General features: G+C 40.1%; 1 protein-coding gene across 1 annotated transcript; it reads right to left on the bottom strand.

Annotated features, from left to right (window-relative positions):
• Nucleotides 1–10,767: 10,767 nt before the first annotated feature.
• On the bottom strand, nucleotides 10,768–12,006 carry LOC108900533 (trace amine-associated receptor 13c-like). The gene is made up of 2 exons (XM_018701632.1): nucleotides 11,831–12,006; nucleotides 10,768–11,578 (listed from the first exon to the last, which is right to left on the bottom strand). Exons 1-2 carry the CDS (start codon nucleotides 12,004–12,006, stop codon nucleotides 10,768–10,770), a joined length of 987 nt encoding a protein of 328 aa, XP_018557148.1.
• Between the last annotated feature and the right edge of the window lie 3,887 nt (nucleotides 12,007–15,893).

Below are 15,893 nucleotides of genomic sequence, written 5' to 3'. Positions count from 1 at the left end.
TAATTTGGACTTTGGAGCTGAAAGTGTTACAGACATAGGACTAAACTGAACCTCAGAGCAGCCTCAGACACAGAGACCAAGGACAGTTTAGTCTGATGAGGGACAGAGGGACAGACAGAGACAAAGAGGACAGCTTTCCTGGCAGGGGCAGACAGCAGCACTGGCTCAATTGAGCTCTAGTTTGTCTTTCACTTTTATTTGTGTGCTTCCTGTGAACTTACTGTAAACTTGTAAAGCACTTACAGCACAGCGTCAGAATGAGAACTAAAACCACACACACATTGTTAATATAGATATTAACACTTTCAGAGTTTACTATTCATTCAAGTGTCCATTCTGTCTCACACATGTACAGACCATTTACTTTTTATAGCAATAAAAGCATGAGAAAATATTTCCTTGAATAAGCAAACACGTTTATATTACTTTTATATTATGTATTTGCCTATCTTGTATACAGAGCTCTGTGACCTGGTATTACATGCTGATAAGAACTTACCTTTTCTTGATGCAGATGTTGCCTATCCTCTAAAAAAACAAAAAAACAATCAAAACAAAACTGAAAAAGAAACAGTTTTTCAACTGTGGAACATGAGAAATATTTACACAGCAAGAAATTTCAAAATGAAGATCCCTGTTAGTGTGGGTCTCACAATCCTTTATTTTGAAAACAATTACTAAATTGTATTTTATTTCTTCATTTCATTATACTCAGTAATTTTGACAAAGAATACATGTACACTACACTCTGCAGTTCAGTCATATCCAATGATGTTGATGATGTTTACAACATAACTTCACATGACTTATATAACTAACATTATATGTATGTGATATGTGTGTATCTCACTGAGCCTGTTACTGATAATGTGAAACTACAATACTACAGTTCACTGAAGAGCCTGAAGGTTTTTCTTGTGAAGGCAGTTCAGCATGAAACTCTCTGTTTGTTTTTAGTTCCTTAAACACAAAAGAGAAGTTGGTGAAAATGTTGAAAACATCCAACACAGAGCAGCATTTGACTCCTTTGTATTACACTCCTTTAACACTGTGGACTAGAGATATCATCTTAAATATTTCACCAGTTCTTCCTTGTAAAACATTGTGCCTACATTCCCCACAATGCAACGGTACTGCCAACAGTTGGGTCAGTGATTCGTGTGTGTTATAGAGCTGTGTCATTTCGAGCCTCCACCCTGCAGCAGAGATAAGGAGCAGGCCTCATGAAAGAGATTCCAACCCTCTGTGGAATATCATGAAAGAGATTCCACACACGTCAATCATCAGAGAACCTGCTGGAATATTCCTCCAGTGACATACAAACACAAATGTTACAGTGCATCAATAAAAGTGACAGTAATCATAAGACATTGTGTTTGAACTGAAAACTGAAACTTGCTGCTAAGTGTGGCAAAAGCCGACACTCCTTGTTCCCTTTAAATCTTTCACTTCCTCCGGACATTCATCTGTCCACTTCATAATAACACCATCACATGTCACAATACTGCCTTTTGTATTTTACAGTGTTCAGAACATCTGAAATATCAAAGACGCCCCCAGACATTTTAATACACACAGAAATACTGTGGTTAGAAAAGTTTGTTTGACCAGAACCCCAGAGCAGAGACGAGTGCACACACACACACACACACACACACACAGTTGAGCAGTAAAGAACAGTCTTTAAAGAGAATTTGGTAGATGAAAGGATAGGGATGAGGGACTGGCTGGAACCCCCTGAGGTGGGTCTTGGTCCAGGGAGGCAGAGGCAGAGCAGCAGCAGTGGAGCAGACGAGAACTGGAAGTTTAAGAAAACTCAGGTAAGTACAGAGTACTACAATTCATCAAGAAGAACTGAGTATAATCACTAGAAGCTTCACTTGAAATAAGCGACCACACCACATCAGTAGCACAAGTATCAGGCGTGGAGTTGAGAGAGAGCTGGGTTCTTATACAGCAGGTAATGAGATGAATGAAGAAGAGTGTCAGGCTCCACCAGCTGTGCCCTGTCCCTGCCAATGAAACACAGACACACACACAGAGGGGAGGAGACACAACAGGAACAGACTGGGGAAACAACACAGACAGGAAACATTATGAAATTCAGCTGGAGCTGCAACAAAAGTGATTTGTATCTGATGTTTTTTTTCCCACTAAAACATCTACAAAACAAAAGAACACACACACATTATTCATTCCAGAAGATTAACGTCTGGACAGAAGATGTCTCAGATGTCTGCCAGTGTGGACATGTGCAGGTCTGCTGCACAGCTACTGGAGGAACTTGGTTGTTTATTGTTTAATGGGTGTGTTCAATAAAGACACAAAAGATTCTAATAGTTTGTGTTTGTCTGTGATGTTGAATGAATGAATAAGCCATGGGTGGTAGATGCTGCTGCACAGAGCAAGAAAAACAGTCAGACAGCTCAGTAGGTCTGTTACAGTTTGTCTCTTTTGTTTTGAAGCATCTTCAAAATAAAAGTGTTTAGTTTAGTTGATTACAAACCTCTGCAAACAGGAAAACTCCACGCTCCATAACACTGGTCTCATCACTGTCAAACACAGTGATGAGACCAGATCTGTTTAATCAGGAACCAAGTAATTATTATCTAAATTATTTTAATTAATTAATTACAATTAGTGGGACTGTTCTCCTCTTTTTACTCTTTAATTACACAATAAGAAAAAGGTTTTAATTAGTCAAAACATGTAAATGAAATACAATTTGTTCCCATGTTTTAACTATTTTGTGCGCACGTTTTGACTAAATGTAATGGGACCTGACACTGTGTGTATCAGGCACACAGCAGAGCAGGACTCCAAATGCAGGACTCAGACAAAGATCGCAGATCAGGTTCTTTATTATAAGCAATAGTATGGTACACGAGAAGGCAATCTGATCAGGCAACGGTATCCAAAAACAACAGGCAAAATCCAGAATAGGTAGAGACACTGACTAAATACACCTAGACAAGGAGATAACGACACACAGGTGAAACACATTAGGGCGGGGACAGTAATCAAGATGAGGAAGTAAAGACAACTGGAATAACCAAGGAACAGGAAACAGGAAGACAAGACAAAAAACCTAAATAATACAGGAAAAACATTCAAACCCTGACAGTGTGTTATGAATCATGCTCATGTTTCCACTTTGTCATTAAGGATACTAAGTGTAGATTGATGGGCAAACAATGTAGTGTGCAAAAAGTAAATGTGTTACTTTAAGTTTGTTTTGGACCCAAAAACAGAAAGAGACATGAGCACCAGACTGGGATAAAAGCAGTGATTCATTAATGAATAATTAAGAGGAGGAGTTCAGAGTGAGATGATGAGTGGGGAATGATGGAGGACTGGGGAGGACCAGTGGCACATGGCAGCCAGAGGAGCCTGGAGGCTGAGGGTGGTGTGGAACAGGTGAGTGATCTGGTATGGGAGGAATGGAGACTAAATTGTTGTGCAGGGCTTTGGAGAGGCAGATGGAAGACAAAGAGGCCTGGAGATGACCTGCAGGTGAGTGGTGTGGGGGATAATGGTGGTGAGGCAGATGACTCAGCAGGAGCACAAACTACAGCACAGAAACCAGTGTGAGCAAAAGCATGAGGAAGACTGGAAATGACCTGAGTAACAGCACTGGTAAAATGAGCAGCGTGCAGCAATATCACATGACAAGCAGAACAGTGTGGTGTGAGTAATGTGTGTGAGGTGAGCCACACACACACACACACACACACACTTTCAAATACTAAGACATTAAAAATCCTTACACACTGACCACATCTGTAGGAAACGATAAGTATGATTATGTCAGCAGGTTATGAAACAGGGTCATTATAAAAAGAGTCAAATATTGTGTCAGTTTTTTCTAACACCACACAACTCTGTAATTATTTAACTTATCCAGGATTTTACCAAAAGAACAACTGAGTAAATGTTGTCTCATCCATGAACTGAGAAACACATCCTTTGCACTAGTTTTTGTAATACTGGATTACAGTAATAATATTATGTTTCTTTTAGGAACAGTAGGCCTACATACATGTCAGCAGAAAATCTAAGAAGCAGCTCCTTCCTTTTCTTCTGTCACAGTGTGGAGGTGGGTAGTCAGCTTGAGTTACTTTTCAACATGTTTCTACATGTTGTTAGGTTGTAATAGTGAGGGCAACACTGAATAGAGTCTCACTGATCTCCTCTTCAATAACATGGACAGACTGTATTTAAAGATCTAGTGATGCCACAAAAGTAATGATGTGATCTTGACTTGTTAGCTGAGTGTATAAAGGAAATAAAGAATGTGCATTCACTGGAAAACTTCCCACATAAAGTAAAGAGTCATATTTAATGCAATCCCACACAATACAGTGTACATACATAAGTTGTTGCTTTCTGAGAAGAAAGGGAAACATACATGGATACAGCTTGATATCGTTTTAAGACCATTACATTTACATTTAGTTGTGCAGTTTTTTCAAATCCTCAGCTCTTTGGATCAAAGTCAGAGATGGACTGGACATTAAGTCAACAAGAGTTTGACAAACAAATCTGACAGGGAACATTTGTCCCTCTTCTACTACTACTACACAACATCAGCTAGTTTCCAGTCACACATTCATCATTGCTGAAAATTCACATACTTCCATATTCACACTTGCTGTTTGGAGTGCATAAGTACACAAGCATGGAAACATGCAGCGCACTCTAAGAACCAGGGGAACTCAAGCAGGGCAGGCCACCAGTTGATGATCACTGCTCCAAGGAGACAAGTGGACCCAAACCATGGCTGCAAAAAGCCCCCAGCAGCAGAGCCACAGTATTACAGAGCCACCAGATCCTCTCTCTGTAGGGGTCAAGCATTCAGGCCTGTACTGTTCTGTTGGTGTGCAGGTGGACTCCAGCAGGACTCCAGAGAGCCAAACACTGACAAAGACAAACGAGGGACAAACAAGAAACATGATGGAGGGAAAACCAGCGAGAACACAGTGGAGGGAAGGAAAAGCAAAGCTGATACCAACACCCTTTATTGCCATCTTGATATGAAGTCAAATGTGCTTGTTCAGCATTTTTATACATGCCACAGAGCATGACTGTACTGTAGTATCTGCATTCATTATGTTTCTCCTCTCATCTGTTCAGGTTCTTCCTTTAATTTATCACACAGGTGTATCGAGGAAAACTTTTTTGAGTTTTAGTCTGTTTACTGCACTTTGTATGAATTTATTGACAAATAAAAACTATTCATGGTATTATTTTTGAAACTTTACTTTCAGTTCTTTCAACTACAACACAGTTGTATCTCTTCTCAATCTTTACTTTTTAGAAATTACTATAACAAAATAACATCTACTGTTTAAATCCATCAGAAGCTTGTGTTTGAGAGAGATCATTCTGCAGTAATGTTTATGTATTCTGAGTGCATTTGGATTTTTTGTATATGAAGGTGAACAGCAGAAATGATGAAGGAGGTGGGAGGTGACAACTTAGCCGACACTGATTCCAAAGAGTAAACTGTCCTTAACATTCCATTTACACATATTTACAGTCATAGACCAGACACACACCACATAGATCATAATAAATATATAAATATGCTTCAGCAACAACAGAATCAGACAGACCATCATTACTGTCAGGTTTAAGATGTTTTGCAAATTCAAGTGTGGATATAACACAGCTGGACTGGACTGAACCCAAAGTCAAGTCAGCAGATGTGATTCCAACAGAGGAAGTGGCCTGGTGGAGGTTTCAGTTACTCTCCATATGGTTAGCAGGATATAAATACTGTATTTAGAATCATTACAGTCAGTGCAGACAGTGAGTTTGAACACTGCTGGGTACAAGAAAAGTATAAGTAACTGAAATCAAGTTAAATATAGTTTTTCTCACAAGTGACTGAATCTCATCACATCTCATCATCACTAGATCTTAAATGAACAGTGTGTAGGATTTAGTGACATCTAGTGGTGAGAATACAAATTGCAACCAATTCAATTCAATTCAGTTTTCAATGGGGGAAGAGAATAGGAACAGGAGAATGTAGCATAATGCACATTCCATGTAAATATGTAAAGTAGTATCAATAATACAGTGGTGGTAATAATAGTAATGCAGTCCAGGCCTATAGCAGCATAACTAAGGGATGGTTCAAGCCTGAGCCAACCCTAACTATAAGCTTTATCAAAGAGGAAAGTTTTAAGCCGACTCTTAAAGGTACAGAGGGAGTCTGCCTCCCGGACCCAAACTGGGAGAAGGTTCCACAGTAGAGGAGCCTGATAACTGAAGGCTCTGCCTCCCATTCTACTGCTGGAAACTCTGGGAACCACCAGTAAACCAGCATTCTGGGAGTTCAGAGTCCTAGTGGGATTGTAGGGGACTAGGGAACTAGATCTTTCAAAGCATGTCAGAGACTACAGTGGCTGCCAGGTGACTACATGGTGTCAACTACTACATCAGCTAGTCATTTATACAGCTATATTTAGATACTGTATTTAGTTGTTACTCTGTAAAACTATAGGTAATAGCTGACATGTACTCTGTCTCCTGTCTTCCTCTTCCCTTCTTAGTCCTCTGTATACAAGCTGCAGCGTCAACGTAAAAACGTAAACAGTAAAAAGTTTGTCTTTTCTGGGAAGAGGACCTGTTCCCTGTGTAGATATGACTGGCTCATTCTAAGCAAATGAAAACACAACGATTATTAGTTTTTGGTGATTACACACTAATAGAAACATATGTATGTATATTATGTTCCATTTCTGCCAGTAGATCAGAAATGTCACACACTGATCATTTCAAAGTTTTTACATCAGGACTGACTAATAACTGATCATATTTCATATTTTAAAATCATTTGACTAAATATCATTTGAGTACAGAGAGATCACTTGGAAGTTTCAGGCACAACAACAATATTTATTGAGGTTTGAGACTCATTAGACTCCACTGATGGGAAGTACAGTTGTATGCACACACAGCATGTTTAAATCTGTCCACTGCACTTGTTTCCAGAATTACTCTGTCTTAACCAAATGTGTCTTTGCAAACTTCAGACGTTGGAAAAAGAGCTTCCTTATTGAACTTTCAAACCTTCATTATTATCATGTATAAATCTATAAAGTCACCTTATAAAATCCACTGATGAAGAATCAGATCAACACCAAGATCATCAGCATGTCATTAGTCACCACGCTGCATGCTAACACTGCAGCACAGAACGTGTGGATGATGTGGTCCAATGGGGGAAAAAGAAAACTGAAACAGACAAATCAGCATTCTGTTTTAATGGTTTCAGGGTTTTTATGGAAGAGCTGCATAAGAGGGGAACCACTGGTCCCTGAACCACTGACTGACTCGTCACTGCAGTGAGCAGGGATGTGGTTTTGTTGATACCTGGTCCTTCTTCTGGGACCGCCTGAGCTGCTGAAAGGGGACTGCCTTCCTAGAATAGGTGCTTCAGTTTTATCTAGACATATAGACAAGTCTTTATGTCAGGTTTGACTTTAGAGACTTAGCATTTGACGATGCTAAAGTTATGTTCTAATTCACAGCAGCTCTAACTGATGTGAAAGTGTGTTTTTAGGTCAAACTTTAATGCTGCCTGAAACCCACTTTCTCATTTATGAGACCATTATTTTATGTGTGATAATGCAAGAAGGGAGAGTTCACTGCTGGTTTAACAGACTACATTGGACCAGGTCCAGAGAAAAATCCACTCTAATTATGTGGGTCAAATCTGGACTAGGAACCTGTGAACTTTCTGGCCTACAGCCCCTTGAGTCCATCTGAATCATCCATTCATCCATCCATCCATTATCTATGCCGCTTATCTGTTAAGGGTCATGAGGAGGCTGGGCCTATCCCAGCTGACACTGGATCAGAGGCAGGGCACAGCCTGTACAGATCACCAGTCCATCACAGAGCCAACACATATAGACAACAACCATTCACACTCACATTCACACCGACTGGCAATTTAGAGTCACCAGTTAACCTACATGTCTTTGGAACTGGACTTTGGACCAGAGTACCCGCAGAGAACCCATGCAGGCACAGGGAGAACATGCAGACTCCACACAGAAAATACCTGGGCTCAAACCCAGAACCTTCTTGCTGTGAGGTGACAGATCTAACCACTGCACCACCGTGCTGCCCCCCTATTTGAATTTGAATCATGAGTGGCTTCATTTGATGGTCTGAGGAGCATGTTGTAATCTTCTTAATGATGAGTTCTGTGGACAAGGAGTTTAGCTGGAAAATGACAGGCCTGTTTAGGTTGATGAACGATTGCATCATGTGTTGATGTGAGGAGGTTGCATCAAGTTTGAGTTTGTTTTTTTAGCACCTGTGATTGTAGTGATACATCAGAGGCTGAGCTCTGACTCTAATGCAAACAGGTGTGAAAACTGTCTGAGCCTGGGGAATACGTGTGTGTGTGTGTGTGTGTGTGTTGTGGGACTGTTCCAAAGTGAAACAAACACTGATCTCTATGTGGAGATGAATTGATGAACTTTGTTCTGGTCATCTGAGTACACCACAGCATTCACACATTAACAAGGCTCAGTAAAACAATACATTTTTAACAGTGGAACTGTTAATAATAATAATAATAATAATAATAATAATAATAATAATAATAATAATAATAATAATAATCTACATTTAGCTCTCTGGTGATTATGTCCAGCAGCAGGACAGTGTCAGAATGAATGAATGTGTGTTCATGTGTGGCTTTGATGCACAGAGGATGGTTGGTAGGATACACTACAATAAGAAGTTGACAGAGTATTGTCAACATTTTTATTACATGTAATCAAAGAGTGACATTACACAGAGTAATGTCTGTGATGCTCTGTAGGATTTCTTTCTTGTTTCACTGCTTATGAGGTGAAAGTCTGTTCAGGACAAAGCACATTCTGTGATTCTTCACACAGATTAACATTTGTTTATCCTGGAGTTAACTTGCCTTCACTAGAGGTGTCTGTTTTGTTCTTGTTTAAGAGGATCACAGTTGTACATTTTCACCAACTGTCATTTCAGGCCCTGCCACTCCCACTTGCCCTGCAGTAACCCCACAGGCCGTTATTAGCCTGCGGAGCTGTTTTGTAACAACGGCTGTATTTTTCATAAGTATGTCATCCAGTGCAGCAGTGTGGCTCACTCTGATGTATGTTTTTCTTTTCAGTGGGGCTGTACAGTGAATAAGCCAAAACAGGTTTTGGATACATAGATGACTGCTCTGTTACACCATGGCAGGTTAATCTGGTCCTGATTGCAGACAGTGAGGAGTGGCACTTACAATGGGACCATTGAGTCTGGAGCATGATCAAGTAAATACAGACACTCATCAAAGAACAGGCTGTTGAGAGAGCAAAAGAAGGCCTTACCCTTGCACATATCTGATCAGTCCTACAATTGCAAATCATGTCATTTGACAATGTTGTCTGACAAAATCAACATGAACACAGTTTAATGACCACAGTTGTGTGATGGACTGCATCAATGGTTAAAATGAGTGAGTACAGATAAGGTCAGAGACAACAGTATTAGTAGGGTGTGCTCAGTGATTATATAAATGTATTTAATAGCCTTGATAACTTTGTAATAACATCCATAGAGCATCCAAAGTTCCTTCCAGCTCACGTTGATGTTTTAAATGTCAGAAGTGAGGTTGTTTTTGGACCTCACAGAACAATATATCCCATCATCCTGCTAACACTGTGAACCTCAGTTACCACTGTGATGACTGTGATTTCTAACTCTGTGTTGTCACATTTCTCCACCACATCATACTTTATTTATGACTATCTTGTTATCATTAGGGTAGTGTCTGAGGTTGTTTGCCAGTTCCTTACTTACAGTCCATTATTGTGGACAAAATGATACATGTGTGGCTGTTATGATCTGCCTTAATATTAGTTCTCTGCTTCAGTGGTCTGTGTGTGTGCTTTGTTTACTCTGACCTCTACAGACCATTTCTGTTTACTACTTCTCTTATATCATCCTATCAATAAAGTGAAAAAACATTTTTCATTCTGTCCAAAAGAAATGGCATAATTACAGCATGTATGTGTTGTATGTATTTATATGTTGTATGTATGTAGTGCCACAAGACTGCTGAATATAATATAATATAATATAATATAATATAATATAATATAATATAATATAATATAATATAATATAATATAATATAATATAATATAATATAATATATTTTCTTTTTTTTTGGACAATCAAATAAGGGACATTAATATCAGATCTTATCATTTTATGAGCTTTATTTAACTTCATGAGGTGCTCTACATAATTTTCAACATAAACCATAATAATGTGATCATGTGAAAAAGCTGACTGATCATCTCTGCTGGTAACAAAAAACAAAAGGGGAATATGACACAAATATAGAGCAAATTCTAAGTTAGACTTAATTGAAACATGAATATTGTGAAATATATTTAAAATAAACAGAACTAAAAGAAGTGTGTCTTTTCAGTGTGATGCTTCTGACAGAGTTGATAATAAGAAAACCACAGATTATTCTGTGCACATTCAAAATCTTTCAGTGGCATACACAGAGAGACTCCTCTGCAAATATTACATATCACTAACTGGAGTACAGTCTGTCCCTCAACTTCTACAAGAAAGTACAAATATGAAGACATGCAGTGTATGTTTACAACATTAACAGATAGAAGATATGATATTACTGTGTTAGTTCAGCAAAAGTCCAGAAAAACATTTCCTGTGCCTCATGTCAGTCACACACAGTTCTCTCTACAGTACACTGACCTCACAGGAGTGAGGCTGCAGTATCTTCAGTGTAACAATGAGCTTAACAGATTTTCGAAACCAGGGATAGAGAAAGGCATATATCACAGGGTTTAGACAGGAGTTAAAATATACCAGGAAAATCATAAAGACCTCAGTTGCAGAACCAATTGTGAGGTTATGGCCAGAGAGAGAGACGCCGTAATATGGACAGTAACACATGAGAAACACACTAACAATGACACCTAGAGTCCTGGCTGCTTTCACCTCTGATTTCTTTGCAGTTGCAGTCCCTGAGAGCTTCAGTGTGACAGCTGCAGTGTGGGAGCGCATGGCACGAGCCTGAGACACAGCCACCACAAACACTCTCACATACAGAATGATGATGGCAGAAATGGGAATGATAAAGTTTAACACAAGGTCAACAGTTCCTATAATGTGAATCACACATTCTCCATAGCAGGACCTATACATACCTGGTTGTATCAGGTTATCATGTAAAAGCAGAAAGCTGTAGAAAATAGAGTAAACCCAACACAGAAGAACACAGACTTGAATTCTCCTGGGAGTGACTCTGGTGGAGTAGTGCAGGGGGTCACAGATAGCCACATAGCGGTCGACTGATATGAGCACCATGTTTACCACTGAGGCACAGACAGTGATAAAGGGTAAAATATAACACAAAGAGCACACCAGGTCACCCAGAAGCCAGCAGGGTTCTGTTAAGAGAATTTGAAATGGCATCACAAGGAGGCCCACGAGGAAGTCTGATACAGCCAGCGAGAGCAGGAGGAGGTTGGTGGGGGTGTGGAGCTGCCTGGAGTGAGAGAATATCATCACTGTAAATATTACAAACACCAACAACATTGTCACCAATAGAGGCAGTTGTTCTATAAAAGCAGCAAGGCCAGCTGAAAATACAGTGCATCTAAATAGAAAATGTGGCTGTTGTAAGTGCTGCTTATGAACAAAAATCAAGTCAACAGCAGGATGCAATGATCAGAGGACACTTATGTCTCTGAATCTCAGTACAACAATATATTAACAATGCTAGGACATTTATCTCTGCCTGAAGTGGGAGATGGAGATGAGGACCAGCAGGTTGAGAGCCGCAGTGAGCAGAGAGATGGACGACAGCAGAATGTAAGTGAGCATTGCCTCAGAGTGAGGCTGTGTGTGCTTCTTGCAGGAGGTGTTGAGGAGTTGTGGAAAGCAGAGTTCAGCTCCCTCCACAGTCTCCATCATTAGAGAGAGGAGGAGAGGAGAGGCTGCACAGCCACAGCCTTCTGAGCAAATTTCTCTGTCATACATCTTATTTATCTCTCTCCCCATTCCCCCTCCTCCCTCCTGTCTGTCTTTCACACTCTCTGTTGGACACTGATCATCCTCCTCCCTCACTCTATGACTCTCTGACACATCTTTTCTCTCTGGTGTAACAGGGTGCTTTTGGTTTGTTTTTGCTGATGCATGAACTGTACTGATGAAGTAAAAACAGAGTCTTAAAGATTCTGTTTATAAGACCTTTAGAATGACTAAGATGCTCAAAGTGCAGTTTGACTTATACTTGAAATTGCACTTTGCTAGTCAAGTACACCACCTCAATGTTTGTATAAACAATGAGTCAAATGATCAAGAAAGTGTAAAAAGATGTCACTGCTAGTGACAACAGAGAAATATGACCTGACTTAGCTGTTCCCCTCAGTTCGGTCTATCCTCTCTCAGCTCATCGTTTAGTTCTTACAGGCCACAACTTTACTGTTTCAGTTCAGTCTCTCATCAAACTCCTTTCAGCAGCAGGCAGATGTTTTCAGTGATATTATGATAAGCTAACACTACTTGCCCAGAAACAAACAACAGACAATTAAAGAGAGATAGTTGCTGGTGAACATAGTGGAATGTTTAGCAGCTGCACTGAAAAAAATGCTCCATCAAATTTAAATGAAAACACTGTAAATACAAGCTTTATTTTGCTTTACTCAACCAAATCTACCAGCCAATGCAGTAAGTGGATTTCACTTCACATCAAATTTCTTCAAAAATGTCAGGGTCAGGAAGTCTAAAATAAGATTGTGCATGGTGGTGCAGTGGTTACATCTGTCACCTCACAACAAGAAGGTTCCAGGTTTGAGCCTGGGCCTTTTCTGTGTGGAGTCTGCATGTTCTCCCTGTGCCTGTGTGGGTTCTCTCTGGGTCTCCAGCTTCCTCCCACAGTCCAGAGACATGCAGGTTAACTGGTGACTGTGCCTTGAGATCCTGTCCATGAATATCACAAACAGGACTGACGAGACTCTGGCAGAGGCCAACACCAGTTAGAAATGTGCTTGACTTAATGGCCCTGGTAGCCGCCCCCGCCATCTGCTCCAAATCACCAGCAGGTGGTGCTCAGTTGACAGCTCTGCTCTGTTCTTAGGTGTTCTAGACATGTGGCCACAGATCTGATGAAACAACTACAAAGTCAAGGATCAAGGATCAGGGACCCTCAGTAATGGGGTCCTGTTGAGAGTTAGACACCATCATTATCAGACCATCCAAAACAACAATCTTTGTTTTAACATTGCAGTCATTGTTAGGCCTTTATAACATGCAGAAAGTGAATGAACATGTTAGGTGCTAACTGAACTCTATTTAATCTCTGCTATAATTTCTGCAAATCACTAGATGTCACTGTTTCTTCATCAAAGCTTCAACTCTTTCTCCTGCACAGGAGGAAGTGTCAGAGGCTTCATGAGGCTTTCTCTGCTCATGCCGAACATGCAGGCAGGTAAACCCAGGTACAGACAAAACCCAGGACAGGAGGGAGTGGCAGGGTCTGAAACGACAGGAGAGTTAGTGATCAGACAGAGAGTGAATGAATGCACGAATGAACAGTAACACATACAGAACATTTTATTTCACTTCTGTACCAATTCTGAAATGATTTATGTAAGAGTTTCAAATCTACAAACACTGTTCACATCAGCATTCTCTAACTGTTGATCAGCTTCCTGTCTTCTGACTGAAAGCTGTCAGTCTGCCCCTTTGACAACACAAAGACACACTTTACTACACCTTTTTTATTCTGCTGTGGAGAGTCAGACCTTTTCCAGTTTCTTGGACCTCTGAGTGATGTGTATACCTCCACACAGTGGTGTGTCAAAAAACCATAGGTGATGCTATTAAGAGGGGAAGGGAAGCTTACCTTCCCTAAATTATTGAACTGAATTTATATTAATTTATTTATTTAGCAGAACACTACTGGCAAATGTTGACTCTCATTACTAATGTTAAGATATCCTGGTGATGGTTTTGGCTCATTGTAAACACTCTGCATGGATGTCAGGAGTCACTCCCTCAGTGCCACATCTGTCTCAACTTCTCCTTCTCCTGCAATTTATTTCCTCTATCCACCATCACCTGCAGTGTGTATCACCTCCAAACTCTGCTTGTGTTTCCAATACACAAAAATTCACCTATAATTCCAAAAATCATACCACCCAGCCATCGATATTGCTGCAGGAGTTAGTGTATTTATCCTCTCCAGCCTTTAACATATCTATGCTAATGTTAAGACCATTACAACACGATGATCTCACTGTCTCCTGATCTTATTTGTTGTTTTCCACTGGATCTTCAGAGACTTACAATCTGAGTGGGAGGATAACACAGAGATCTCAAAACACATTTTTAAATAACAGTCTAATGAAACTTTAGGTGAGAAAGTAACAGGCTGCTGCAGAAAAACTAAACATAATAAGTTTGATGTTTGATGCAACACCTCATTCTTCAAATACCACCAACCAGTGTAGACCATCCTAGTGTAGTGTATAATTTCATGCTTGTCAAAAAGGTTATGATAAGTACAGTTTGACATCCTCTGTTTACCAGCCACAGCTTAGAGACTCACACAAACACCTGTGTCACTCATTTGAGATGTACAACTGTGATCCTCTTAAACAAGAACAAAACAGACACCTCTAGTGAAGGCAAGTTAACTCCAGGATAAACAAATGTTAATCTGTGTGAAGAATCACAGAATGTGCTTTGTCCTGAACAGACTTTCACCTCATAAGCAGTGAAACAAGAAAGAAATCCTACAGAGCATCACAGACATTACTCTGTGTAATGTCACTCTTTGATTACATGTAATAAAAATGTTGACAATACTCTGTCAACTTCTTATTGTAGTGTATCCTACCAACCATCCTCTGTGCATCAAAGCCACACATGAACACACATTCATTCATTCTGACACTGTCCTGCTGCTGGACATAATCACCAGAGAGCTAAATGTAGATTATTATTATTATTATTATTATTATTATTATTATTATTATTATTATTATTATTATTAACAGTTCCACTGTTAAAAATGTATTGTTTTACTGAGCTTGTTAATGTGTGAATGCTGTGGTGTACTCAGAGGACCAGAACAAAGTTCATCAATTCATCTCCACATAGAGATCAGTGTTTGTTTCACTTTGGAACAGTCCCACAACACACACACACACACACACACACACACACACACACGTATTCCCCAGGCTCAGACAGTTTTCACACCTGTTTGCATTAGAGTCAGAGCTCAGCCTCTGATGTATCACTACAATCACAGGTGCTAAAAAACAAACTCAACTTGATGCAACCTCCTCACATCAACACATGATGCAATCGTTCATCAACCTAAACAGGCCTGTCATTTTCCAGCTAAACTCCTTGTCCACAGAACTCATCATTAAGAAGATTACAACATGCTCCTCAGACCATCAAATGAAGCCACTCATGATTCAAATTCAAATAGGGGGGCAGCACGGTGGTGCAGTGGTTAGATCTGTCACCTCACAGCAAGAAGGTTCTGGGTTTGAGCCCAGGTATTTTCTGTGTGGAGTCTGCATGTTCTCCCTGTGCCTGCATGGGTTCTCTGCGGGTACTCTGGTCCAAAGTCCAGTTCCAAAGACATGTAGGTTAACTGGTGACTCTAAATTGCCAGTCGGTGTGAATGTGAGTGTGAATGGTTGTTGTCTATATGTGTTGGCTCTGTGATGGACTGGTGATCTGTACAGGCTGTGCCCTGCCTCTGATCCAGTGTCAGCTGGGATAGGCCCAGCCTCCTCATGACCCTTAACAGATAAGCGGCATAGATAATGGATGGATGG

Source organism: Lates calcarifer, unplaced genomic scaffold (assembly GCF_001640805.2).
Source record: "Lates calcarifer isolate ASB-BC8 unplaced genomic scaffold, TLL_Latcal_v3 _unitig_4552_quiver_960, whole genome shotgun sequence".
NCBI classification, from domain to species: domain Eukaryota; kingdom Metazoa; phylum Chordata; class Actinopteri; family Centropomidae; genus Lates; species Lates calcarifer.
This window is presented reverse-complemented; position numbering and strand designations above follow the sequence as displayed.

What these genes read in the sequence shown, in the direction of transcription:
- LOC108900533 (XM_018701632.1), bottom strand. Translation starts at nt 12,006, where the DNA reads ATGATGGAGACTGTGGAGGGAGCTGAACTCTGCTTTCCACAACTCCTC. An exon ending in ATCTCCATCTCCCACTTCAG is followed by an intron (nt 11,579 to 11,830) that starts GCAGAGATAAAT and finishes CTCTCACTCCAG; the next exon opens with GCAGCTCCACACCCCCACCA.